We start from the raw sequence: 26,009 nt of genomic DNA on the forward strand, positions 1-26,009 counted from the left end.
AGACTGAACTGTCTCCACAGAGAAAGGGCAACTCCCAGAACTTCTAGCCTCAGATAACCCAGCAGCATCTGGAAGGAAGGAAAATTCCAGAGAGTAGCTGAATGCAGGGGCTGAAGCGAATGGAGACTATGGAAGGCAAGGGTCTGTGAGGAGCTGCGGCTATAGTGGAGCTACAAACAAACAGGAGTGACTGCGTTCTAGAAACTGCTGAGTCACCCAGAGGAGCCCAGGAGCTGAGGGCCAAGCAGGCTAAGCTCAGAGCTGTGACACTACATGTGGACACTGGCTTTCTAGCACTCAAGGCTCAAGACAACACACTTCTGCCTTTGAAAGCCTACAGTGTACATCCCTGGCCTGTGTCTGGCTCTCTGGGATTAGAGATAGAAGCTGCTGGCTTTGAAAGCCCATTCAAAGCCTCTGTGGCTCAGAGGCTCAGGACTACCAAGCTAGGGAAGCTACTCTTAGCCTTCTTGGGATTTCCATGAGAATATAGCAAAAGAACCCTGGTAACCTTGTCACTACATTGGGAACCTAATTCCCAACACGTGAACCCTCTGGGAGGGAGGGGTAAAGTGTGTGTAAGACATTCAAACCAGAGCAATCTGAATAAGGAAGGACCAATCCATACAATCTCATAAAGGCCGTGGTTGCATGATCACATTGGGCCAGCGCCATTTCCCTAGCCATAGAAACTTAGGATCAACCTCCTTCTTGATCAGGGCAACTGGATTTCAAAAGAAATCCAAACCAAGTGGCTTTGGAATCACTATGATACGAATTAACAAGCCATCTGTACCTCCTTAAGGAGTCAGATACTGATAGATTCCCAGGCAGTCTCCCGGGCAGGACTTTAGGGTGGCAAGTGCTATTAACACACTCTGCCATTGAATGCTGAGTGTCTCCGCACATAGGATTGTCCCCTCTAGCTCTCTCAGGCAGTGCAGGCACCCGTCTGCCCTTCCTCCTGTCACTATTAAGTGTTTCCTGGGTCCAGCAAGAACACAGTAGGGGCTTCCTTGAGCCAAAGCTCTGTCTTATAACATTTTTTGTTTTGTCTTATTGTTTTTTTTTAATGCTTCAGGGGTTTTTTGTATATTTTTGCATTTTCTGTATGTCTGTATGCTATATGCATGTCATGTACCTGCAAGAGTCCAGAAGGGAGCATGAGATTCCCCCAAGAACTGGAGTTATAGATAGTTATGAGCTACCATGGGAGACCTAGGAATGAAACCCCATGACCTCGGAAGAGGACTGCTCTTTCTGGCTGTGCCATCTCTCTAGCCCCTCCCAAGGCTTCTCTCCACACTTTCATCAAGTAAATCTAAGAGGTTTACTGTATGAGTGCCAGCTGGCATGGAAATATGTTTTCCTGGTGCCAGGTTAAAACCAGCCTGAGCCGAGTAGATGAAGAAACGAACTCTTACAATACCGGTGCCCAGTCTGGCCATGCGGCGGCCAGAACACAGCCCGGGGCTAGCCACTGTCAGGATGCTTTCAGTCTGTACTTTCCTCCTACTGACCTTATTCTTCTATGAATGAGGTCCTGTGGCTTCTCTGATTTCTACTCCTCCAGAAGCTCCCAGTCTCCCAGTTCCCACCTACTACTTCATGGCTCATAAAACATTAGTCAGGCCCATAGCACAAGAGACAGCTCTGAGGAAGAGAGGCAGGAAGAAAAGGAAGAAAGAAAGAATGATGGAAGCCATTGGTTGGCACACGCCTCTAACCCCAGCAGCACTCAGGAGGCAGAGGCAGGTGGATCTCTGTGATTTAGAGGCCAGCATGGTCTTCAAAGCAAGTTCAGGACAGCCAGGGCTGTTACACAGAGAAACCCTGTCTCAGTTCCCACCCAACCCCCAAAAGTTAAAAAAAAAAAAAAACCTGGGCAAAAGAAGTTAAGCAATATAGAGGAAGGAGGCACCAACAAAGGGGTCAAAACTGTGCCCTTTGTTTTCCGAACTAGCCCTTTCTGGACACCCTTGATCCCCACTTAATGAGGGATCCAAATGGCTTAAGTAGACAAGAAAGGCAAGTGGTTTCAGAAATCTCACTCTCCGATTACAGCCATGAACACCAGAAGGAAGAGCTATCTTAGTTTTATGTGGCTCCCTGGGGTGTGGATGACCATGAAGAAGAAAGAGTCTTGGCATTCTGCCTGGTTATTTTGTTTTTTAAAGGTCTTTGTAATTTCCTGTTAATTTCATACCAGAACCTTCGCTGTGTAAATAACACAGGTAAAGATAAACTCACTGGCCCTGAACTCCAACCTTTGTTCAACATTCCCTTCTCTATCTGTTCTACCTCAAATCCTATCCCACTTCTGGAAAGTTTGGAATTTATTACCTGGAGACTGTAGTGGGGGCGGGGAGGGAAGAAAGACAAGGAGAGAGAGGAGAGATGGAGAGGAAGAGAGAGGGGAGAGAGAAGGGGGAGAAGGAGGGAGAGGGAAAAGAAGGACAGGGAGAGAGGGAGGGAGAGGGAGAGGGAGAGGGAGAGGGAGAGGGAGAGGGAGAGGGAGAGGGAGAGGGAGAGGGAGAGGGAGAGGGAGAGGGAGAGGGAGAGGGAGAGGGAGAGGGAGAGGGAGAGGGAGAGGGAGAGGGGAGGAGTAGACCATTCACGAAGCCCATCCTTACCAGGAAGTGATCCATCAGTCATCTCCTTAAAGAAGTGGGATCAATTCCTTTCCTGTTCACCTGACTCGCCCTGGCCCTACTATCCTCTTAGCTTATGCCCACTTTCAAGGTGGCAATGTCCTACAGAGGAAGAGGGGGGTTAATAAGGATGCTAAGAAGCTAATAGAAAAACAGGAGAAACACCCACATGGCCTCCACTTGGAGGCAAAAAAAAAAAAAAAAAAAAAAATGTACGCATGTAGCCCCGCCCCTACGCCTGGTACTGTTAGGCAAGGCAGGGTGCTAGCCAGGAATGAGGTGAGAGATTCAACAAGACGTCTGGCACTCCCTTCTCCTTCTTGCAGGGGTTAAGGATTTTAGCTCTAGAAAAGAACAGAGGCCAGGAGAGAAAGCCAAGGGGCTGGGCACTCACTGGTTGGACACTGCAAGCTTTTGACAAAAGATTGTATCTCTTGTGCTTACCGCAAGTCCCGATTAGGTTTCTATTACTGTAATAAACACCATGAGCAAAAGCAACTTTCAGAGAAAAGAATTTATTTCATCGCGCGCGCAGGTTCCAGAACTTCACCGAGTGGAAGTCAGGGTAGGAACGCAAGGCAGGAACCCGGAAGTGGCTATCGGAAGCAGATGAGAAGTTGCTGATTCCTGGCTTGCTCCTTGTGGATTTCTCTTCCTTCATTCTTACACCGCCCAGGACCATCTGCCCAGGAGTGGCACCACCCACAGTGAGCTGGGTCCTCCCATTTAATCGTTAATCAAGAAAACTGGCTCCACAGACCTGTCTACAGGCCAATTTGATGGAAACATTTACTTAGCTGAGGTTCCTCTTCCCAGCTGACCTTAGAGTGTGTCGGATGATGAAAACGTAGCGAGCGCACCCAATTACTCTTCTTGCTGCCCTGACAAAAGTCACCTAAAGGTGAAAGAGTTTATCTTGGCTCACGGATTGAGAGCACAGTCCACTGTGATGGGGGAAAGCATGGTAGCAAGAAAGGGGACAGCAGGAACCTGAGGTCACATTGTCACCACACTTCAAAAGCAGAAAGTGGAAAATGCTGTCTGAAGCTCTATGGCTTCAGAATGGCCTTTCTAACTGTATAGAGTTTCATTAAGATGTATAGGCTTTGGGTCTGGTTCATTCAGACATATGATTTTTTTTTTTTTGGTTGCAAGGTTTTGTTTTGTTTTTTTTTTTAAATGGGGTTTACAAAAAATATTTTTCAAAGCAAAGAGAGGTAGCTGGCAGTGCTCAGCTCATTTTTTTGTTTTCCCTTTTCGTATTCTGTGTAGGAACAGTCAATAAGATGGTGCCACTCATATTTAGAATGGGTCTTTTGCCTTAAATCTCTCTAGAAACACTCTCATAGACATGTCTAGATGTGTCTCCTAGGCGATCAGTTGACAATCAATTAATCATTGCAAGTCCATCCCTTGTCAATTTTTTACCTGAACACGTTATTTTTAATGTTATTTCATGTATTTTGTATGTGTGCATATGTGTCCATGCAGGGGCAAGCATGCATGGAGGAGGTCAGAGGTGTCTCCTGCCATTTTGTGCAGGGAAAGTATCTTGTGCCTGTGTGAATGGGGCACCTGTCATTAGTAAAAACTGATTGCCTATAGGAAACAGGAGGTGCCACATCCTGTAAGCAGAAAGGATTCTGGGATACTGCCAGGTGAGAGAGAGTCACCAGGGAAGATGTGACGCTACCTGAGCACAGGTAACCAACCACATGGCAGAATGTAGATTAGGATAAATGGGCTTCTTTTAAGTTATGATCTAGTCAGAAAGAGCCTAGTTTTATGGCCAAGGTATTTGTAAAGATATTTTAAGTCTAAGTCTTATTTCTGGGAGCATGGGGCTGGGAGGAAGATCCAGGCATAACTTCAACAACCTTGTGGGATCTAAAGATCAAACTCAAGAGATCAAGCGTGTGAGTAAGGCCTCTACCCACTGAGCCACCTTTCCAACCCAAACACATCATTTGAAAGTCAGAGTATCCCATCCCCCCAGGCTTTGTAGAGACATTACCATCTTCTAACTAAAGTCCATATTCCCATTTCAAAGCCTTGACAGTTCCAAATTATTCAAAAGTGTAAGTTGCAAAGTCTCTTCCAAGATTCACATAATCTCTTAACTGTGAGACCTATAAAAGAAAAATTACAAGTTATATATTTTCAGTATACAATGACACAAAATGAGCAACCTCATTCCTAAAAAAGAGAAATGGGTGCATAGCAAAGAAAAATCAGGATAAGCTTAAAGAAAGCCCACTAGGGAAAACACCAAGTTCGTCAACTCTATGTCCTAATGTGGGGTCCTTTATAACAGCATCTGGGCTCCTACAGGCATAGGAAGCCCCATCTCTCCCGTTTTGCTGGCTGAGGCACACACAGCCTCTCCACCGTTGCACTCTCTGCTTGCAGCTTTTCTTGGTGGATATCCCACAGCCCTGGCATTGCCAAAATGGGTTCCCCTTGCAAGCAAGGCTTCGCCTTCACAGTGTTATGAAATAACCTCAGGGGTCTCCTCTCAGGGAATATGATCGCACTACACATTGCCTGGCCTCATGTATTTTTGTAACTTTGAGTATTTTTGTAACTTTGACGTAAGCCTTCATTATTTAACTCTTAGCATTTTCCAGGCCTGTAAAACCTACACCACATGGATGACTATACCAAGGCCTGATGCCACAGTGAGAGGTAGTCTACCACAGTTATAGTGCCCTCTGGGCACCTTGACAGCCTAGCCTGGTAGCCGATCACAGTATTCTGTCTACATGTATGTCTACAGCCAGAAGAGGGCATAGAATCCCATGGGGCTACAGTTAGGTTGTGAGTTGTGTGGGCATGCTAGGAATTGAACTCAAGACCTCTGAAAAAAAAACCCAGTGCTCTTAACTGCTGAGTTATCTCTCCAGCCCATATTTAGACTCTGATAGGTGGAGTCAAGCTACCTTCCCTATTATCTTAGCGTGAGGACAAGGTTTCTTAGTCCTGCTAAACTCTCCCACAATGGTAGCTACTTTCTCTGCACCCTTCTCGTTTGCAGCTTTGAAACTCATTCACATTCCTATGCTCACCAGATGATGTGTTTTTCATATCTTGCTCCCCACTTGCTGCTCCTTCTCACTGTAAACCTGAAGAAGAGCAATGGTCAGTAAGTATGGCACAGCCTGAATGCTATAATGTCTTAAAATGCCCTCCGTCAAACAAACCAGTCCATTACTTTTGAATTCAGTCTCACACAAGTTCTCAGGGCATGCGCAGAAGACACTCATTGTCTTTCACAGAATCACACATGAACAGTCGGCCTCTCCTCCAGCTCCTGGCAGAGCTCCTGTTCCCCTCTGGGACCTCTGGCGTGCATTCTTTACTGTCTTCCTTTCTGGTGTTCTGGTCTTCTGCTCACCATAAGAGTGGCCCACTAAACTTGTTCAGAGCATTTTGGCTTCTCTAGCACACAGTCCTAGATTCTTCCACAGCCCTTCCAAAAATCAACCCCAACGATCTCCAAATCACAGGTCAGAATTGTCACAGCAACAGCCCTTCTGGGTAGCAATGTTCCGTATTAGTTGTTTTTCTAGTCGCTGTGGCAAACTACCTGACGAAAGCAACTTAAGGAAGAAAATGTTTATTCTGGATCACAGTTTAGAGTGTAGTCCCTCACAGGCTGGAAGATATGACAGCAAGAGCAGCTCTGCTGTCGTGGCAGGAGCCTGAAGCAGCTGCTCTCACTGCTTCCAGGGAGGAGGCAAAGGAACAATTGTTGGTGCTCAACTCCGTTTCCCTTTTTATTCAGTCTGGGACTCAGCCGTGTGTGTGTGTGTGTGTGTGTGTGTGTGTGTGTGTGTGTGTGTGTACGCGCGCGCATGTGTCTGTCTGTCTGTTTCTCTGTGTGTGTCTGTCTGTTTCTGTGTCTGTCTGTCTGTCTGTTTCTGTGTCTGTCTGTCTGTCTGTTTCTGTGTGTGTGTGTGTGTCTGTCTGTTTCTGTGTGTGTCTGTTTCTGTGTGTGTCTGTTGGTCTGTTTCTGTGTGTGTGTGTGTCTGTTGGTCTGTTTCTGTGTGTCTGTCTGTCTGTTTCTGTGTGTCTGTCTGTTTCTCTCTCTGTGTGTGTATGTGTGTGTGCGCACGCACATGCGTGTGTCTGTCTGTGTCTGTCTGTCCATTTCTGTGTCTGTTTCTCTGTGTCTGTATATCTGTTTCTGTCTGTCTGTCTGTCTGTCTGTCTGTCTGTCTGTCTCTCTCTCTCTCTCTCTCTCTCTCTCTCCGTGTGTGTGTGTGTGTGTGTGTGTGTGTGTGTGTGTGTGTGTGTTCACCCGCATTCAGGATTGGCCTTTATTCTCTGACACCTCTCTGGACGCGCCCTCACAGACACGCCCAGAAGTACATCTCATAGGTGATTTGAAATCTGTTGACAATGAAAACTAAGCAGAACCAGAAATGCTGCTGCTGGGCACTCCCAGCCTCTCACCTCCTGGCCCTCAGGACTCTGTGGGTGCTGGTATGCCACCACTGAGCTACACTGCCAACCCCCAGTCTCTTACTGGAGCGTTTGGGTTTTGTTCTTTCTCTGGTACCACAGTCAAGCTCTTCAGAGGGAGAGCTGATGACTGGAGCTTCAGTTGCCATTTTGGTGGTGTGATGAGAGAATAATCACTGTTCTAAAAACTGAATCTCCAAAGATCTAGGAAAAGAGATCTTCCCTATTAACCACTTACTGTTCATCTCCATTTACCTACAAGACAAAAACAACAACATGTGCCAACAACAAAAAAACAAAAAACAAAAAACAAACCACACTCTCATGTGTGTATGTCATTATTACAGTGTGGTGCTAGCACTGAGGGGAAATTCCATTTCTATGCCTTATACTTACTCTATTTTAGACTTTATAGACAGCTAAGTCTTGTTTCTAGTAAGTGAGTGTTTCCCCTACCTAGGCTAGCAACTGTTTGCACCTAGAAGAGACTAAAGCCCACATCACCTTGTATCACTTTTGGGAGCCTAAGGAATGCAGGCTCAGCTACAGTGGCATTATGATGTGGTCCTGGCCACACCTCATGTGCTACCCTCCATTATCTAGAGAAGTTCACTTCAGTAAATCCTGAGCCTTCTTCCTGGCCACTGTTCTTCGTGTGAGCAGGGTGCAGTGAGAAGAGAGGATACAAAGTGTCATTGTCATATGTTTCTAACCCTTTTCCTGGATGGCACAGCTCTGTTCTGTCTCCAGGTATCACGATGGAGACAGAGATAGTAATGGGGTAGGGCGGGCAAGTGTGAGGTATTTGCTTAATCTAACCCCTTTTATTGTCTTGGGTAGAGGACATGTGGGGGTTTCCATTGTTATTACATTAATGTGTCATGGTCCACATTTCCCTGCCCCTTGCTTCTGGGGTGTGGTCAGAGCTGTGCACACAGAAGAGCCCAGGGCTGCAAACTCATCTCAGTGAAACATTCATTTTTTTCACAACACAGACCACTGTCTGAAGCTGTCTCTTGTGTGCTTGTTTATTGTCCCTGTCCCTGCCCTGTCCTCACTAGTTGTCATCTCTGTGGAGGTGAGCTTGCCCACCCACAGCTGATCCCAAGCACTGGGCACAATGGAAGCTGGAGATGCCCAGTATGCACAGGTAAAGTGACTGCGTCACTGACTTGGAACCCCATCCCTCATCCATCTCTAGACAGAGGGCTTTTACCATTCAGGTCCCAACCTCTGCTTTCAACATCCCAGCATCCTTCGAGGGGAAATCAAGAATCTGTCTGCAAAGACCAAAGCCCCATTGCTGAGAACCAGACAAAGCATAAGGTGCCTTCCTCTAAGTACTGGTAAGACAAGTACTAGACAAGGGAAGGGCAGCTTCTTGAACATCTTAAAGAGGTGGGAACAAGGTATTCAAAGGGGGGTCGGGGTTATGTGGTGAAGCCATGGCTGGGCATTAAAATGTCTTGACAGCAACACCCTCTGTGCCAATTACTATGTAGTGGATGGATGGGGAAATAAAGAGATGAGATACATATCCTGGAGGCTATTTGAATTTAACTTCATGCTAAATAGCATGTAAAAACCATTTGCATCAGTTCCAGTGCACAGAAACAACCACATGTGCCTCATGGCAACTGCATTTGCACAGGGCAGGAAGTGTTTGCAGAATGTTCTTTTGGACAAAACCAGTCTAGGAGAATGGTAAGACATATGTTCTGACCTAAGTTTTAGACAGACAGACAAGTAGTTGTACATGCATATACACATACACACCTATACATATAGCCCAATACCAGAGCATGGCAGCATCCCATCTAGCATCTAGATCAGTGGCTCTCAACCTTCCTTAATACAGGGCCTCATGTTGTGATGACTCCCAACCAAAAAGTTAGTTTCATTGCTACTTCATAGCTATAAGTCTGCTATTCCTACGGATCGTAATATAACTGTTTTCTGAAGGTCTTGAGTGACCCCTATGAAAGGGTCATTTGACCCCCTAAAGGGGTCACAAGGGACAGGTTGCTATAGACCTCTACTCTAATTCTGGTCCATGGGGGAACAACAACCCCATATTACATCAGGCAGTACCCAAATTCAACAAGTATTTGTGGAAAGGATGACCTTCTTTGGAGGAAGTATTAGAGGTTGAGGAGGAGAACTGGTAGAGAAGGTCCCCTGTATGATGGTTAATTCTTTTTTTTAAAGATATATTTATTTATTTTATGTATATGAGTACACTGTAAATTCAGACACACCAAAAGAGGGCATCAGATTCCATTACAGATGGTTGTGAGCCACCACGTGGTTGCTGGGGATTGAACTCAGGACCTCTGGAAGAGCAAATAGTGCTCTTAACCTCTGAGCCATCTCTCCAGCCCATGATGGCTAATTCTAATTGTCAACGGAACACAACCTAGAATCACCTGGGAATCGAATCTCAAAGAGAGACTGTCTAGGTCAGATTACCCCGTGAACAAGTCTAGGGATGGCCAGGATTATTTTGATTGCCTTGATAGATGTGGGAAGACCCAACCTGAAAGCGGGCAACACCCTTTGTTGGTGTGATTGTACAAAGGTATTCATATCCAGTCACTCATGGGCATGGGTGTGTGGTGGCCAGCTGTCTGGATCTTCTGCCTCTGTGACTTTCCTTCAGTGATGGACTGCAACCAGGAACTGTGAGCTCAAATAAACCCTTTCTTCTCTTCACTAAGTTGTTTGGTGTTAAGGTATTTTTATCACAGGACAGAGATGAAGCTGGGACGTCATGCCTCCCTTCTCTCTTCCGTTCACATCCACTCTTCTGCTTCATCTCGACTCAAAGGCTTACACCACTGGAAAAGCAGGCCCTGACCTCAAGCCCTGTAGGACTTCTCCAAAGTAGCTCCAGAAGCTAGGAATGGTGGTGCAGACTGTAATCCTAAACTGAGACTAAAGAATTTCCAGATTCTAGGATAGGATGGTGAGATCCTGTTTCAGGAGAAAGGGAAAAAAAAAAAAAAAGTTGAGACTGGAGGGAGATGGTTCACCGGTGGATCAAGAGCGCTTACTGCATTTGCACCTTCACTGGGTTCCTGGCACCCATGTAGTTGATCATAACCATACACAACTCCAATTCCAGGGGATCAGACGCTGCTGGTTTTAGTACAGATACATGCAAGCAAAAATTCATATACATAAAATAAATAAAACTTTTAAATAAATAAATAAATAAATAAATAAATAAATAAATAAATAGATGGATAGATAAATAAATCTACTCCGGTGTTCAAAATCATCTTATCCTGAAAGGGTGCGTTTGTCAGGTTAATGTCCACTAACCCTCAGCTCCCCCAAAAGCCTGTACTTTCTAGATGTTGTAGACGGTCGGTAAGTTATCTACTGGGTGTGTTACTGGGTGTCTAAATGAATGAATGAGTGAATGATATAGTCAGTGTGACGGGACAGGAGCGCGCAGGGCGCTGTTGGCGGGCAGGGGGTCCGGGAGGCTCGGCCCTCGGGGGCGTGTCGGCAGAGGCGGCGGCGGAGCTCCCAGCTTGGCGCAAGAGGCGGCGGCCAGCATGGAGAGCGAGCTGGAGGCTTTGGCCCCGCGGCCCGCGAGCTCCACGGAGCCGCCCTTCCAGGCGCTCGTGGAGGCGGCGGGCGGCCGCGGGCAGGTGCTGCTGGTGGGCGAGCTGTGGGAGCGCGAGCAGAGCCGCGCGCTGCTGCGGGACTTCGCCCGTGCGGTGTTCCCTCCGGAGCCCGCGCCGGGCAAGCCGGGCTGCACAGAGGCCGAGAGCGCGGGTACGGCGGCGGCCACGGAGCCGCATAGGGCTCCGGGAACGAAGGCGGAGCGCGTTATCCGCTCGCCGCTCGTCTTCGTGCTCTGCCGCGCCGGATCGCTGACCTCCCGGGAGCCTCGGCGCCACCTGCGGGAGATGCTGCGGGACGTGCGCGGCCGGAGGCAGGAAGGCGCCGCGCTGGTCGGGGTCCTGGTGGCTGACGCGAGTGCGGAGGACTCGGGGGCGCCCGGACTGCAGCTGCTGGAGACGCTGCTGCGCAGGGTGTTCGGCCGCCAAGTCGGGGGCCCCGTGCAGGCTGCAGCCTTCCGTCCGGGCTGCCCGGCCTCCAGCCTGGCGGTCCAGGAGGCGGCCTGCAGGGCCCTGCAAGCTGCGGGACCGGGTCGACCAGGTAAGGCTGCATGGGATCAGGCTGGGCACTGGTGAAGGCGTCTGGGGAAACCTCCAGTCTCTTTCGACTGATTGAACTCCTTTAGGCCACCCAACTCTATTGTGCACCGAGGTAAACTGAGGCGCGGTCCTGCGAGGTCCCCAGCGCAAGGCCTTTCATCCTAAGGTGGACATGCTCTGGGCAAGGAATTGAGTCTGTCTGGCCAGTCCAGACTGCACACGAGATCGAGATAGGGGTGTGGGTGTGGAGGAGTAAAAGTCTGAGGGAACAACTGGCGAGAAAGTGGGTAAGAAGTAGGGTTGAACTGCTCTAAACAACGACAAAATGTAGGAGTTGGAGACTGGGGACAGGAGAAGATTCAAAAGTTTAGGTAGTGTGTGTGGGGGATGGTGGAGAACTGAGACTGGGGGGCGGGGTGACTAGCTTTAGGACAAGTGCAGGCAGGGTTGTCACAGGAGCTTCACGAGAGGGAGAGCTATACTAGAGGTTCGCTTTGGAAGGGAGGAAGGCAGATGCAGTTCCTGGCAGAGACACGGAATAGGTGCCAAAGACTTGTGGGTGTCCGGAAGGGTGTGAGGGACCGAGACCATGACGACCTCAGTCTTTTCTGGTAGCCACTGGTAGCTCCTACCGCCAGGTGTGGAGTCACATTTTCCTACCACACTCTATCCTATAGCGTAGAGAGGTGGATGTGAAAGCTTCTTTTCTTAGCTCGAGACTGCTCCATCACCGAAGGGTCAAACGTCCCAAGGCAGCATGTTTTGCAGGAAAGAGAGCCTTCAGTGGAGTTTTGTCAGACGCTGAGAGATCTTTCCACTGCTCAACTCATTTCCCTTTGACCTTTGACCATAGTAAGCTTTTGAGCTAAACAGTGGCTGTGTGAGGTGTTCGGGGCATCAGCTATTGGGCATTAGCTAGCCTCTGGGAGATGTCAGACCTTTCCCACTAGGGAGACATTATCTGATATTATAAATGTCACACTTGCACCTGTCAGCTTGGCAAAAGTATTTCTTGCTGGCGGCTCCCTAGCCTCCGGCCAACCTCCCTTTTGTGGAGGCTGAACAACCTCCAGGACCTGAAAGATTAGGCTAATAAGTACCCCATCTACATCCCTGTTCTGATAATATCAGATCATCAGCTTCCTTACCTGGCCCCAGAGAAAGGAAGTAATTCGCACAAATTCTCCCCAGACTAATGAGCTAGTGCCTAGAAAATCTTTAAGCTGTCCTTCTCTTAGCCCTCACAGCCTGGCAACCAATATGGATGACCAAATTCTTGGTTTGAAATAACCCCTACCACTCTGGAAAACGGCACCTTTGTAGATGCATCGTCCCCCCATTATATTAAACACTTGCCTACTTTTACAAGTCACTCTGAGAAAAACAAAAACTTGTACTAAACAGCTCATAAAACTAATGAGTTTTAACTGTAACTTCTTGTTGCAGCTTTGGCTGCAAGGAAACAAAAGTAACCCATGCCTTTAATCCCAGTACTCTGTACACAGAGAGTTCCAGGCCAGTCAGGGCTACACAGTAAGACCCTGTCTCCATAAATCAATCAATCAATCAATCATTTGATTTATTGGTGTTCAGAAATAGTTTGAGGCAAGTCAAGATGATGCACATCTGTAATCCCAGTATTCAGGAGGTTGAGGCAGGAGGATGGCCCTCCCTCAGGGTCAATGAGATGAATAGAGAAATGAAGAGGTGAGGTAGGGAAGCAAGGAGGGTGTGTGAACTAAAAAGGAATGATATTACTGCGCTTGTGAGTATTTTCTTTAGTGGTATGAAATTGTGGTTAATTTCATGTCATTCTGTTGCTGTGGTTTCCCCAGCATGTGCACATAACAGAGACATTTCTGAGGCTGACGTGAGATAACCAAACAGATGGAACCAGGGTAGTAGAGAGTCAAGACTCATGGGTTGCTGAGGGAGGTCTCTTGGCTTGTGAAACAGGCACTAGCTGACCTCTGACTTGGGGACTTGGTCTCTCTCTTTTTCTAGCAGAAGGTGCCTGGGAAAGACCGGGACTGCCTGGCCTACTGACTTGCTTTTCCTGGGGTCCTCGGAGGCAGAGGAAGAGCCAAGGTGTCACCTCCTCTCAAAGCCCAGTTCAAGGTAAGCACCTGGGCTGCCTGGATCCTGAGTGAATTCAGGGACCTTAAGGATATCAGATGAGCATCATTGGAGCACTGTCTGCAAGCCGAGACTAACATGAGGTGCCTGTCCCTTCAAACAGGGCTCAAGCTGGATCAGGCAGAGTGCCTGCTCTAGAAGTTCTCCAACGTGGTGAAAACATGAAGAGAACTGTAATACAGAAATTCCACCTATTCCAGTTGGTGGTGGAGACAGACCAGTATCCTCTGAGGAGCCACGGAATGTTAAGGAGATAAAGGCATTCGAGCTGGGACACAGGGCTTTCCATAGGCAGACACAGGGGCTCAGAAATTATCCCGAGTGAAAGTTTCTGGCAGATATTATTCTCAGAAAAGGAAGAAGCCTCAAGAGTGTTCATGGCTGAGGTGCAGATGGAAATGGAAGGCTTTGGAGTGGGGAGCTGGGTCCTTCAAAGGTTCAGGGTCCAAGATACAAACAGGAAAATGGCAGCCTATGGAGACGCAGTGATCAGAGGCAGATTCAGCTAGAGGGGATCGCAGCAGCCCCTAGAGGATCATTGGGTTACTTGGACCCACAAAGGCAGTGAGCCTAGGAAGAGTGGGTATCCAAGGTGGAGCCATCTTGCTGGTAAATGGAGGTGGGACAAGGACAGGGGACAAATAAGGAGCAGAGGTGTAAAATAAGCTTTTATTGTGTCCCTTATTTAAAACTGACCATGCACTGATCTAGGCGCCTTCTTTCGCTGCCTAACGAATTCATACAAACAATGGCTTAAAAGAACACACACTGGGCTGGTAGGATGACTGAACACCTGAGTTCGGTTCCCAGATCCCTACTGTGAAAGGAGAAGACTAACACCCACAAGTTATCCTTTCACACACACACACACACACACACACACACACACACACACACACACACGCGCGCGCGCGCGATGGCAGCCACACAAGTGAACCCAAATACATGCAAAGACATACACCTGTGCACATACCACACAAGGAAAAGGACCCCACAGTGTATATAACCTATGCAATCCTCCCATACATTTTAGTCATCTCTGAATTATTTACAGTCCCGAATACAATGTAAGCACCATGAGAGTACTTGTAATACATTTAAATTTTATATAGTTAATATTTATTTTTTAATTAACCCATTTTTGGGGTTTCGTGTGTTGGTCTTTTGCCTACACGAGGGAGCATATCGGATTCCCTGGAACTGGAGTTGCAGACAGTTATGAGCTGCTGTCTGAGTACTAGGAATTGAACCCACGACCTCTGGAAGAGCAGCTCTTAACCTCTGAGCCATCTCACCAGTCTATGAATATGTAATTTAAAGCAGCGTAGAGAGATCAGTGTATACTTAGCCCAACTTCCCCCAATGATTATATTTCAAAGAAATCAAAACTATACTGCAATATCACAACCAGGGTACACACGTTAATGCAAGATACATACTGTATACTGGGTTCCCCCTAATTTTACGTGTGTGTGTGTGTGTGTGTGTGTGTGTGTGTGTTTCTATAGAATTTTATATAGTGTTTTTTTTTCCAACAAAACAAAACTCCTTTTTTTTTTTTCGTGATTCTGGGAGATGGATCTACAACCTCATTTTGAGCTATAAGCACACCAACATTTTATTGGTTTTTTTTTTTTTTCTTTTTTTTTTTCCGGAGCTGAGGACTGAACCCAGGGCCTTGCACTTGCTAGGCAAGCTCTCTACCACTGAGCTAAATCTCCAACCCCTTTATTGGGTTTTTAGAATTTTCTTTTACCTATTCCTTGACAATTTTATGCATGTTGTTTTGTTTTTGAGAAAGGGTTTCATATATTCTAGGTTGGCCTTGCTCTTCTTATTGGAATCACAGGCCAGGCACCATCATACCTAGTTTATGTGGTGCTGGGAACGGAACCTAGGACTTAGGCATGCTAGCCAAGCACTCTACCAACTTAACTACATCTGCAAGCCCATTCTTTTTTGTTTTGTTTTGTTTGTTTTATTTTGTTTTTCAAGACAGTTTCTTTGTGTGGCCTCAGCTGTCCTGAAACTAACCCCCCTTTCTCCTCTCTCCTCTCTCCTCCCTCCCCCCCCTCACACACACACACACACACACACACACACACACACACACACGCACACACACTCAGGAGTCTGCCTGCCTCTGTCTCCCAAGTGCTGGGATTAAAGTCATGCACCATCACCACCCAGCCCTAAACCCATTCTTAATGCAGAGCCCCCACATATATAAACACCACAGATGGTTCACCTTGTGCCTTCTCTGAATGCCTCCTGAGGATCAGTGGCAAACCTTTCGGCTGAAGTAAGGAAGCCAAGACTTGGCTACTCACTATAAGCTGTAAGGAAACTCATTATTTCCCATAAAAATAACGGAGTTGACTTTAGAGGTCGTCAGTATTAACCGGGAGCTCACAGACCCCTCAAGGGCCTGGGACTTTTCCTTCTCTCCACTGGCCCGTCTTGAGCTGGCTTCATCCTTAGACTGGTAATGAGCTCACTCCTAAGTATGTCCTTGCAAAAACATGTAAAAGTGGGCTTGCTGATTTTATATCTGTATTTTGCTTGGTTTTTTGAGTCTCTATGGTGTGTGCACATGAAAATCAGAGGACAACTTGAGGGAGTTGGTTCCACCATGTGGGTCCAGGGTGTCAGGCTTGGCAGCAAGAACCTTTACCTGCTAAGCCATCCAACCATCCCTTTTTGACTTTAGACATAGACCTTGGGTCTATGCACTTTAAATGCTTCGACATTGACTCATATATGTGATCTTTCCATCCTCGAATGTTACAGAGCACCTCCAGGTCTCAGAAGAGGAGCTGGCACTGACACCTGTATTTCCCAACGGGGACTGTGAAGACCGTGGGAATGGGTCTAGAGCCCAGGATGGAGTTGTCCACATGCCACCTGATCCCTTGGGGAACACAAGATGAAAGCTGGACCCCTGGACTGGCCCTAACCTGCACATTGGGCTCTGGCCCTTCTCAGTGAGTCTCCACATCACAGTGTTGACCTCAGCAGATAGTGACTGACTATGAAGACCCCACTTGCTTGTGGGCTGCCACTCTCACTGTTGCCAGCTCGGCGACGAGGCCTATGGGACCTGCTCCACACTGAGTGTCTTTTTACTCTATGGTCATGGTGGGTTGATCTTGTCTCTCTGTGCCTTTACTTCTCTGAGCCAAGAAGCCTCTGTAACGGCTTTGCAGACATGTCACTCAGTCTCTGGGCTTGTTTCCCAAATGACCGAAGGACTGCCAACCCAGTGGCCTTCCACCAGGAGCCACGTTGCACCTCCCGGCAACACTGGAAACTTGTGTAAAAGCAATTAGTGGGCATCTCACAGTGCGTAGGATGGACCAGCTACTTACTTTACTCAGAATGCTCATTGCAACAGTTTTAAGAAATAGAAGGGCCAATCCCTTCTCCCTGTCATTCTGGGAAGAGATCCCCTTAGGTTTCCTGGGATCTTGGCTCCCAGAACAAGCCAAAATAAAGACCTGACTGTTGCTGTGAGGGAGCCTGTCAGGCCAGAGCCAAGATGGCTTGTGTGTTGCAGGGCCAGGACCAAAAGCGCCTTGCATGCTATGAGAAAAAGGGGCCTCTGTCTTTCTCATGTTGACACTGATTACTGTGCCAAATCCTTTGTGGAAGTGTTTGCTGGGAGCTGCCTTTAGCACCAAGGAGAGGGAAAGCCAGGGTATTGGGGTGCTTAGTCCCCCGACTTGTACTAGATCTCAGGTCCTAGCCCAAGTATCCCGGAGGTTCTGGAATCTTCCCTTACAGTCTATGAGTCACGTAGGGTGGGTAAATATCTTCCACAGAGCCTGCCAGGGTATCTACTCATGCAGAGGCAGCTGGGGACTACCTCTCTTGTCCCTGACTGCCCCTAGAGAAATCAGTCTTTGGAAGGACAAAGGCCCTTACTGGCTTTCCCTGATGTGTGGAAAGTGCTGTCAGGGGGAAGTGGATAAATCCATGCACCCATCTGTAAGACACTGCAGATCCCCAGTTGTGCCGTACTGTGCACAGCTTCCTGTGAGGAGCTACATACCTTTGAGTCATGGTTTCAACTCTTTCTGTGGTGATACAAAGGGAGAGGACCCTCCCTGCTCTGTGCCTCAATTTCTTCTTGGTGATCTAGAGCCTAACCCTGCCCCCTTCTCAGTCTCAAGAATAAAAACTGTGAAGTAGAGACAGTGTCTTCCCTGAATGAGGTGGGAGCAGACGCCATTTTAATAACGCAAGGTGATACCGTAGGAAATGGTCCCAACTAGCATCTTTTTATTCAAGAATGTAGTTCAGCTAGTAGAGGGCTAGCCTAGCATACTAGTTTGATCCCCATCACTGTATAAACCGAATGTAGTGCACAGACCTATAACCCCAGTACTTTGGAAGTAGAGATAGGAGGATCAGAAGTTCAAATCCACCCTCAATGACAATGTGAATTGGAGGCCAGCCTGGGCTACATGAGACTCTGTCTCAGAAAAGAAGAAAGAAACAAAAAGAACTTTGAATTTTCAGTTTGATTTGGTTTTTAAATGGGAAAAGTAGTATATTTGAAGCTGCTATGTTTTTTTGTTACGCTATTGACCTATGCAGTCCTCTATAATCACAAAAGTTTTAATCCTTGTTACTTCTGTATTTGTTACCCATGTTGAAACTTAGGAACCTTCATATTTAAATCAACGTCGTTTCCTTGGTTAGGGAGGATTCATTTCCCATTCTGGTCTGTGGTGATTCCTCCCCAGCCCTCTCTTGGAGTCCCATCCCCACTGTACATTACAGGGCCATTTGGGTTTGTAGTCTGGTCTAAAGTGTGACTTAGGCACCGATCACATCGGTTGTTGGGGTTTTAATTGCCTACTGCAGGCCTTGTCGCTGGTGGAAAAGGTCTTTGTACTGAGTCTGGTTTCTGCTTCCCATCTGGTAAAACAGGTGCAGCAAACGGCTTCCTGTGGCTGCCGGTCTTAGTACTGTTTCTCAGCAGATAGAAAGACCTGAGTTTCACCCAGGATGGTCATGTGGGCCCTGCCAGGGGACTTTAGAAAGACGTGAAGGTTGGAGTGGTCTGAGGAAAGGCTGGAGACCTGGAGGACACCAGGGGTCCCTGGGAGCCCAGTGTGAGGAACAGCCCAGGCAGCCCCACTCTGGGTCCTGGGGTTCTAACCTGTAATGTGATGATGGTGCCCCTGCTTTTGACTCGAATGCTGGTTCTTTACATCTAATAAACCAGACAGTGCCTCACCATATCTAATAGAAGCAGAATGGGTCTTTCTTTTCATCTCTAACACCATCGTCACAGGACTCCAGGGAGGAGGGATTCTGAGCAAATGAAATGTCCCTAAAAGTCGCCCGGATCCAGATGATTTCTCTATGACCCCGGAGCTGGGACTGGACAACGCGTAAGTGGGAAGCAGAAGCAGGTTAAGTTGATTTGTTTATTTATTTGTTTTTACATTTTACTTAGAGGCGGTGTGTAAATGCCATAGCACATGCATAAAGGTCAGGACAACTTGTGGGACTCCATTTTTCCTTCCACCATGTGGACCAAGTGAAACAAACTTAGGTCATCTGGTTTGGTAGCAAACATTTACCCACTGAACCATTTTACCATCCCGGAAGTAAATATTTAAAAGGAGATTTTTTTTTTTTTGGTTCTTTTTTTTCGGAGCTGGAGACCGAACCCAGGGCCTTGCACTTCCTAGGTAAGCGCTCTACCACTGAGCTAAATCCCCAGCCCCTGAGATTTTTTTTTTTTAATTTAAAGATACCACATGATTTGATACACAATAGAAGGCGTGGACTTGTAAGTGCATGTGTGCATTTAACCAGAAGGAAGCCAGGCCTTTGTTGACTTTCAGACAAACCTTTGTAAAATTTGTGTTTAGTTTCTCCCCTGTTCAAGTGTTTGCCTCCGAGGAGTTCCTGGCTTTGGGAAGAGCCTATTAACCAAAAAAAAAAAAAAAAAAAAAAAAAAAAAAAAAAAAAAAAGTGGAGGCCCTGGGCCTGCAATGTCAAGAAGCCCCTCTTCTTCTGCTAGAAGCAAGGAGCAACCTTCAGCAAGAGGATACTGACCTCTGACCTCTGGAGACGTGAAGGCAGTCTGTGCTTTAACATGCCAGTTACAGCAGGGTACTGGTGGCTCACACCATTAATCCCAGCACTCAGGGGACAGAGGCAGGTGGAGCTCTGAGTTCTGGGCCAGCCTGGCCTACTGAGAGAAATCCTTTCTCAGGGGTGGTGGCGGTGGGAGCAGTGATAAGGTAGAGAGAGGGCTTGCTTCACAGGAGCAGATAGCCTGGACTTTGTCACTTTGTCCTGTTTGCATGGTAAACACTGTGAGTGGAGGAGGCTGACTTTACTGAAGGCTGCACAAGCACTCTGACCTGTTTTTGTGAGCTCGTGGATCAAGCTTTAGGACAGAGGTGGAATTTGGCCAGAGCAGCCTACCACTTGCGTAACCTTGGTGTTGGGGTTAAGAGAGGGTGGCGGTACTGGACCACCAGGAATCTGACACACATCCTTATCTGCCTTCAACCTCGAGCCCAAGTCTTCTGCTAGCCTTACACATCCGGGAGAAGAGCATGGCTGCCGGTGGGGCAGTGCCGTGGCTCACAGAATCACAGGAAGTGCACAGGCATGAGAGTGAGACGGGAGAACAGGATGTTTGGTAAAAGTGAGAACACCATCTGCCTTCCTTCTGGGCTCTCTAGCCAGGACTCTTGCCCAAATGTTCACCTGTGCTTGGAGTCCCTTGCTTAGCTCTTGAGACCGAGCCCTCATTTCGAAGTCTAGTTGCAGAAGCTGGGTCTGCCTCTTAGCCCTGAGCTCTTTCTCTTCCTTGACAATTGAGGTCTTCATCAATATTCTTAGAGACTAACTTCAGTCTGACCTACGGTCCCTGTGGACTGCCGGCTCAGAACTCCTAGATGTGGGGATGGCCACTCTCAGCTCCTTGCTCCTTACAGAGAAGGTATCTCCCCATCGACCTACCTAGAGTCAGACCAAATGGGCAGCTCCAGAGAGTAGGCAAGACCCTGAAGGGGCTGTATGGCTAGAAGAAATCTATGACAAGACATACGTGAAACTCTCCATCTTCTAGTGGCCACCTTGGGAAAAGGGGGCAAAGAAACAGGTAAGATTCACTTTAATCATATGCAGTTTTGGCTTCGTTTGTTGAGACAGAGTCTCACCACGTAGTGCTTTCTGGCCTGGAACTCACTGTGTAAACCAGGCTGGCCTCAAATTCACCGAGATCCATCCACCTGTCTCTGCCTCCCCCCACCCCCATTGCGATTAAGGGTATGAGCCACCACGCCCAGCTTAATATACTTTAAAAGAACATTCATTTAATTGTGTGTGGGGGGTGTGTGCACGCCCGTGTGTGTGTGTGCACCCAGGTATATGTAAATACACCACATGCAAGCAGGAGCCCATGGAGGTCAGAAGAGGCATCAGATCCCATCCCTAGGGAGCAGAGTTACTGCTGGTTGCAAGCATCCATCTGGGTTCTGGGAATTGAACCCAGGTCCTCTGCAAGAGAATACGTGCTCTTAACTACTGAACTGTCTTTCCATCCTTCCTTCCTTCCTTCACCTTCCTTCCTAAAATTTTTATTTTATTATTTCATCTCTATCTCTATCTCTATCTATCTATCTATCTATCTATCTATCTATCTATCTATCTATCCATCTATCCATCTATCTATCTATATCTCCTCCTGTATCCCAGGCTGTTCTTCCATTTGTAGTTGAGGATGACTTTGAGTGAACTTCTGATCGTCCTCCTTCTAGCTCCCTAGTGTCTTGTTTTACTGTTTTTCATCTCATTCCCTTACGATGAGGTCTCTCACTGAGCCTGGAACTCACCAGCTTTCACCAGGGCTGGTGGCCAGACAGATGGATTGATTCTCCTATCTCCTTAGGTCTGATGCTTGGACAGCAAGCTCTCTCACACACAGTACCATCTCCCTACCCCCACCCCTGACTTTAGGCAATGCTGGGGATCAAACCTAGGACTTTGCACATACAAGGCAAGCATACGACCAGCGTAACGACACCGGCAGCATCCTATATCTACTTTACTAAGACCAAAATTGTGTTTCAGTTGGAAATTACTAATAAAGCATTTTACATTTTTAAAATCGAGGTCTCACTATTTAGCCCAAGATAACTGTGAACTTGGCTGTGTAGCTCAGGCTGACCTTGAATTCATGATGTGCCTGCCTTGGCCTTCCAAGGACTGGCATTACAAGTGTGAGTCGCCACATTGTCTCCACTGCGTTTTTCCATCCTGTTTTTGTCAAATCACTGATTCCTGTGAGAAGCTTACAGGAAGTTCAGGGTCATAGCGATGGCTCAGCAGGTGACCCTGCCAAGCCTTCGTGTCTGAGGTGGATCTGAAGGACCTACGTGGTAGGTAGAGAACCTGGGGCTGGAGAGATGGCTGAGCAGTTAAGAGCACTGACTGCTCTCACACAAGACCCCAGTTCAGTTCCCAGAACCCACATGATGGTTCACAGCTACCCATAACCCCAGGTCCAGAGAATCTGATGGCCTCTTCTGACCTACATACATACGTGCAATACAGGCAAGGCACTCTACATATGAAATAAAATATTTAACAAATGTATTTATTTTCAGAAAGAGATAAGCAGCTCCTTCGAGTTAGCCTCTGATTCACATGCACACTGTGGCATTAAAAACACTTGATCTGGGAAGCGCAAGGCCCTGGGTTCGGTCCCCAGCTCCGAAAAAACAAAACAAAACAAAAAAAACACTTGATCTGTCTTAGAGTCCATTAAATATAGTCATAAGAATATTCTTATCCAGGCTGGAGAGATGGCTCAGAGGTTAAGAGCACTGACTGTTCTTCCAGAGGTCCTGAGTTCAAATCCCAGCAACTACATGGTGGCTCACAACCATCTGTAATGGGATCCGATGCCCTCTTCTGGTGTGTCTGAAGACAGTGACAGCGTACTATCATACATAAAATAAATCTTTAAAAAAAAGAATATTCATATCCTCCAATTGCATGTATGAAGCTTTTCGGTAATTGAATTGAGTAGTTGTTCAATTGGAAATTTAATGAGTCAAAATTAACGACATACCAATTGATTACATTAATTCCGAAATTTTCTACTTCAATATAAAAATGTAATGTCAACTGATTAAAGTTAAGTATAGGGCTGGAGAGATGGCTCAGCGGTTAAGAGCATTGGCTGCTCTTCCAAAGGTCATGAGTTCAATTCTCAGCAACCACATGGTGGCTCACAGCCATCTGTAATGGGATCCGATGCCCTCTTCTGGTGTGTCAAGGAGAGTCAAGGGTTATGGCCTGGTGTGGTCACGTACATAAAATAAATCTTTTTTAAAAAACTTAAAAAAATAAAGTCAAGGATAACTTGCAGTTTAGTTCTTTCCTGGCATTAGCCCACTTTGAGTGGTCAGCAGGACTTGCGGCTCAGTGGAAGAGAGCACCTCCCTAACATGCACAAGGTCCTGAGTCAACAACAACAACAAAAAAAATCAAACAAAAGTGCAATGTAATTGCTTTTGTAGTTCATGGTGTGAATAGCACCAGGAAAATATTAGTGACTAACGGGGTTCAAGGTGGTTCTTAACCCCCACTTTCTGGTCATCCCAGAAAGAGAGAGAGGGTCAGGGAGTAGCTTCTAGTAAAAAAACAGGAAATATGTAGCTGTACACTGCCAGAACCCTGTGCCACTCCAACTCCTCTCCCCTGCTTTCAAAAACCTTTTGGTGCCTCAATCTACCCACGCCAATTTCAGTCATGGAGAGGCGTTTGGCCTTTGATCAAGCAACCATGTGGAGAGATTCATGCCATCGGCTGCGGGTCACGGTCTGCTTCTAATAAAAACTGTATTTCTAAACACACATGGCACTGGTCGTCAATGAAGCCACCCTAGCAGGGTGGCTAATTGCTTTGAGATCCGTGGTGGCCACCGGTCACCACCATTCGGAAGTAGAGATCAGGAACCCCCGGGGGTCAGGTGACGCTAGCCACTTAGCAGCTCTACTGCAGAGCAGGCTTGTTAGGTTTGTTACGTCTGTGGTTCCCGCCTAACACTGCAACACAGACTATTGGCTGGGGGATCTGGGCGGCGCTCCAACTCCAGTCCTCCACCAGAGGGAGCCTTGAAACCACCAGAGGGCGCTGTAACACCAATCGCCAGCCTTCCTGCTAACCAGACCTGCCACCCGGACCTTATACGCTGGAGGCTACAGCGAACCTGGAGTAGGCTTAGAGATATTTTATGATCCTCCTAAATGTTGATCGTTCCGTAAGAACAGAGCGTGCCCTGTAGGAATCCTGTCTGTCATTCCACTATATCCTCAAAAGTAGAGCTCATTTGAATCCGGGAAAGGACAGCAGGATAGCTGTATCAAGCTCAGATAACTTTGTGGCAATGACAAGCACACAGTCCAAACTGGAGACAGTGCTTCTCCCGCACAGGACGGAAGTTGCAAACTAGTCACCTTCTGTTTTCAAAGTGTGCGTGTGTGTGTGTGCGCGCGCGCGCTACCACTGATTTACACCCTAAACTTCAAAAAGATTTTTCATTAGTTGTCAACATAATAAATTCCAGAGTTGGGGCTATGATGTTCACATAGTCGTCAACATTATCTCATTATCTACATTTACTGTGCAAGGGGCCACAGAGTCTCTGCAAACACTACAAAAACAACTAACTGTATATTAAGTAAAGGTATGGTTGAGGGGAAGGGTATAGGGCAGAGTACAGCCAGAGGCACCAGAAGAGCCCAGAGCAGAGAGAAAATAATAGAACAAGGCCATGAAGGTGGGGGTGGGAGGAGTGGGTACAGGACAAGAGAGAGAGGCAAAAGAGGGGACCAAGAAAGCACATCACCACAGGGTTATAGAAGAATGAGAAGCTGGGGGAAAGGAAGTCGGTGAGCCAGGGTTTAGGGTAGGGGGCAGGGTAGAAGGACCTGGTACACACAGGGACTGAGTCAGCCTGAGGCCAGCATTCACTTTGGTGTGCTAACAGGCACTGAGCCTGTTAGCTTTCTGTTTCTTTTGGACTTGACACTAACTAAAGTTAAATAATTCAAAAACGCTCTGATAGCACATGAAACTCTCATCTCTGGCTTTTCCTGGAGAAAGCATCAGCTTCCCAATGTCAGCCTGCATTCTTGCAAGGCATCCGTATACGCCCTATAGCTGCTGCTCCTGTGAATTGGGCCATTCAGCCTTCATTTGTCAGGAGCCCCTCTACTCCCTATCACTGCCTTTGATGCTATCGTCTCTATCACCGACCTAACAGGATTCTCATTCTCCCTCCCACCTTATCCTTTGTGGTGCTGGGGACCTAACAGAGGACCTTGAGCAGTTAAGCAAGCACATCCTCACTGAGCTGCACTCACCTGACCTCTGACCTCTGATTTCTCTGAAGTACTAGGTAGGGACTTGAGTTGAGACCTCACGCATGTTACACATAACGCTACCACTGAACTGTATCACCAACCTTTGAGCTAGGATTTTTCTTTTTATGTACATGGAGCTTTTGTTAATCCTGAGGATGGGGGGAGAAAGACCACCGACCCAAATCATTACCAAATTAACTGAAGCAAGCAATTTAGTTAAAACAAGATTTTTCATTCATATACACGGGCTACCTACCCCTAAAGCAGGGTTTCAGAGGTCAGCATTGGATGTGAGTGAGACAGGGGTAGGGGATTTGGTGGACAAAATAGGAGGGGTCACCGGAACAGAACATAAGCAGAACAAGTTAGTCCTGATGACCTCCTCAGACAAAGACATGGTTGTGAAGGTGGGCATAACAAGGTAGTCATAGCAACAGCCAATCATAACAAGGTAGTCATAGCAACAGCCAGGCATAATGAGGTAGTCATAGGTGTTCATATAACCTTTTGAAACAAAGGTAGGGTGGCAAGATGGTTATAAACAACTTTTTGTAACAAAGACGTGATTGCCTGTGGAGGGCCATTCAGGAGGAAGATGTGGCACAGAACCATTTGCTATTAAGGTTCCAAGCAGGGCATATTCTTGAGAAACAGATTTAATCATAAACAGATAAGCCTAGTTTATCTTTACTATACGATGGCTTTTAGGCCTAAGACAGAAGCAGGCTGGTTCTTCGCTTCACTCCTGTATTACTCTGTGCCAATCGTTCGGACTTCTCTGGGGTCCTTATGTGGCATTATCTCTGTAGAACTGAACCCCCAGCACTCGATCTGCCAATCTGTTACGCAAACCTCTTTGGTCAGTGCCTTTCCATTTGAGTCATGAGCTCAACTCCTTCAAAGGAGTTTGTTTTCTGCAAGTATGGCTTTGAAATCTAAATTACTAAGAGTTCACACATACAGTCAAGTATGGCACCAGTCACATTTAATTTGGTGGCAACGGCAAAACACTGATGTGTCTCACTTACCATATTGGATTGTTTTGAGAAGGCTGTAGAAGTAGGCTTTGGGCACTGCTCTCCGAACAGTAGTTTGGTGGAGAGGAACTAGTGGGTCAACGGTCCTGCTGGCCAGGGATGAGACTAGACCGTGAGTGAGTAAGAACAATGACCCCGGGT

At 47.1% G+C, this 26,009-nt stretch overlaps 1 protein-coding gene and 1 long non-coding RNA gene across 3 annotated transcripts; one reads left to right on the top strand and one right to left on the bottom strand.

The window, feature by feature from the left end:
• Positions 1–3,767: 3,767 nt before the first annotated feature.
• Positions 3,768–25,973, bottom strand: LOC120094731 (uncharacterized). The gene is made up of 3 exons (XR_005489268.2): positions 25,860–25,973; positions 5,717–5,773; positions 3,768–4,780 (listed from the first exon to the last, which is right to left on the bottom strand). It is a non-coding gene; the product is annotated as an uncharacterized LOC120094731 (long non-coding RNA).
• Positions 10,561–18,672, top strand: C9h2orf72 (similar to human chromosome 2 open reading frame 72). Of its 2 annotated transcripts, none has more exons than XM_006245499.4 (3): positions 10,561–11,288; positions 13,295–13,405; positions 16,214–18,672. In XM_006245499.4, exons 1-3 carry the CDS (start codon positions 10,679–10,681, stop codon positions 16,351–16,353), a joined length of 861 nt encoding a protein of 286 aa, XP_006245561.1. In that variant the 5' UTR covers positions 10,561–10,678; the 3' UTR covers positions 16,354–18,672. The 2 variants fall into 2 exon arrangements, with proteins under 2 accessions (XP_006245561.1, XP_002730099.1); XM_002730053.7 differs by having other exon boundaries at positions 10,567–11,288; positions 13,292–13,405.
• Positions 25,974–26,009: the final 36 nt, after the last annotated feature.

Source organism: Rattus norvegicus, chromosome 9, assembly GCF_036323735.1.
Source record: "Rattus norvegicus strain BN/NHsdMcwi chromosome 9, GRCr8, whole genome shotgun sequence".
Taxonomy (NCBI): Eukaryota; Metazoa; Chordata; class Mammalia; order Rodentia; family Muridae; genus Rattus; species Rattus norvegicus.

What these genes read in the sequence shown, in the direction of transcription:
- C9h2orf72 (XM_002730053.7), top strand. Translation starts at nt 10,679, where the DNA reads ATGGAGAGCGAGCTGGAGGCTTTGGCCCCGCGGCCCGCGAGCTCCACG. An exon ending in TGCGGGACCGGGTCGACCAG is followed by an intron (nt 11,289 to 13,291) that starts GTAAGGCTGCAT and finishes CTCTTTTTCTAG; the next exon opens with CAGAAGGTGCCTGGGAAAGA. An exon ending in CTCTCAAAGCCCAGTTCAAG is followed by an intron (nt 13,406 to 16,213) that starts GTAAGCACCTGG and finishes CGAATGTTACAG; the next exon opens with AGCACCTCCAGGTCTCAGAA.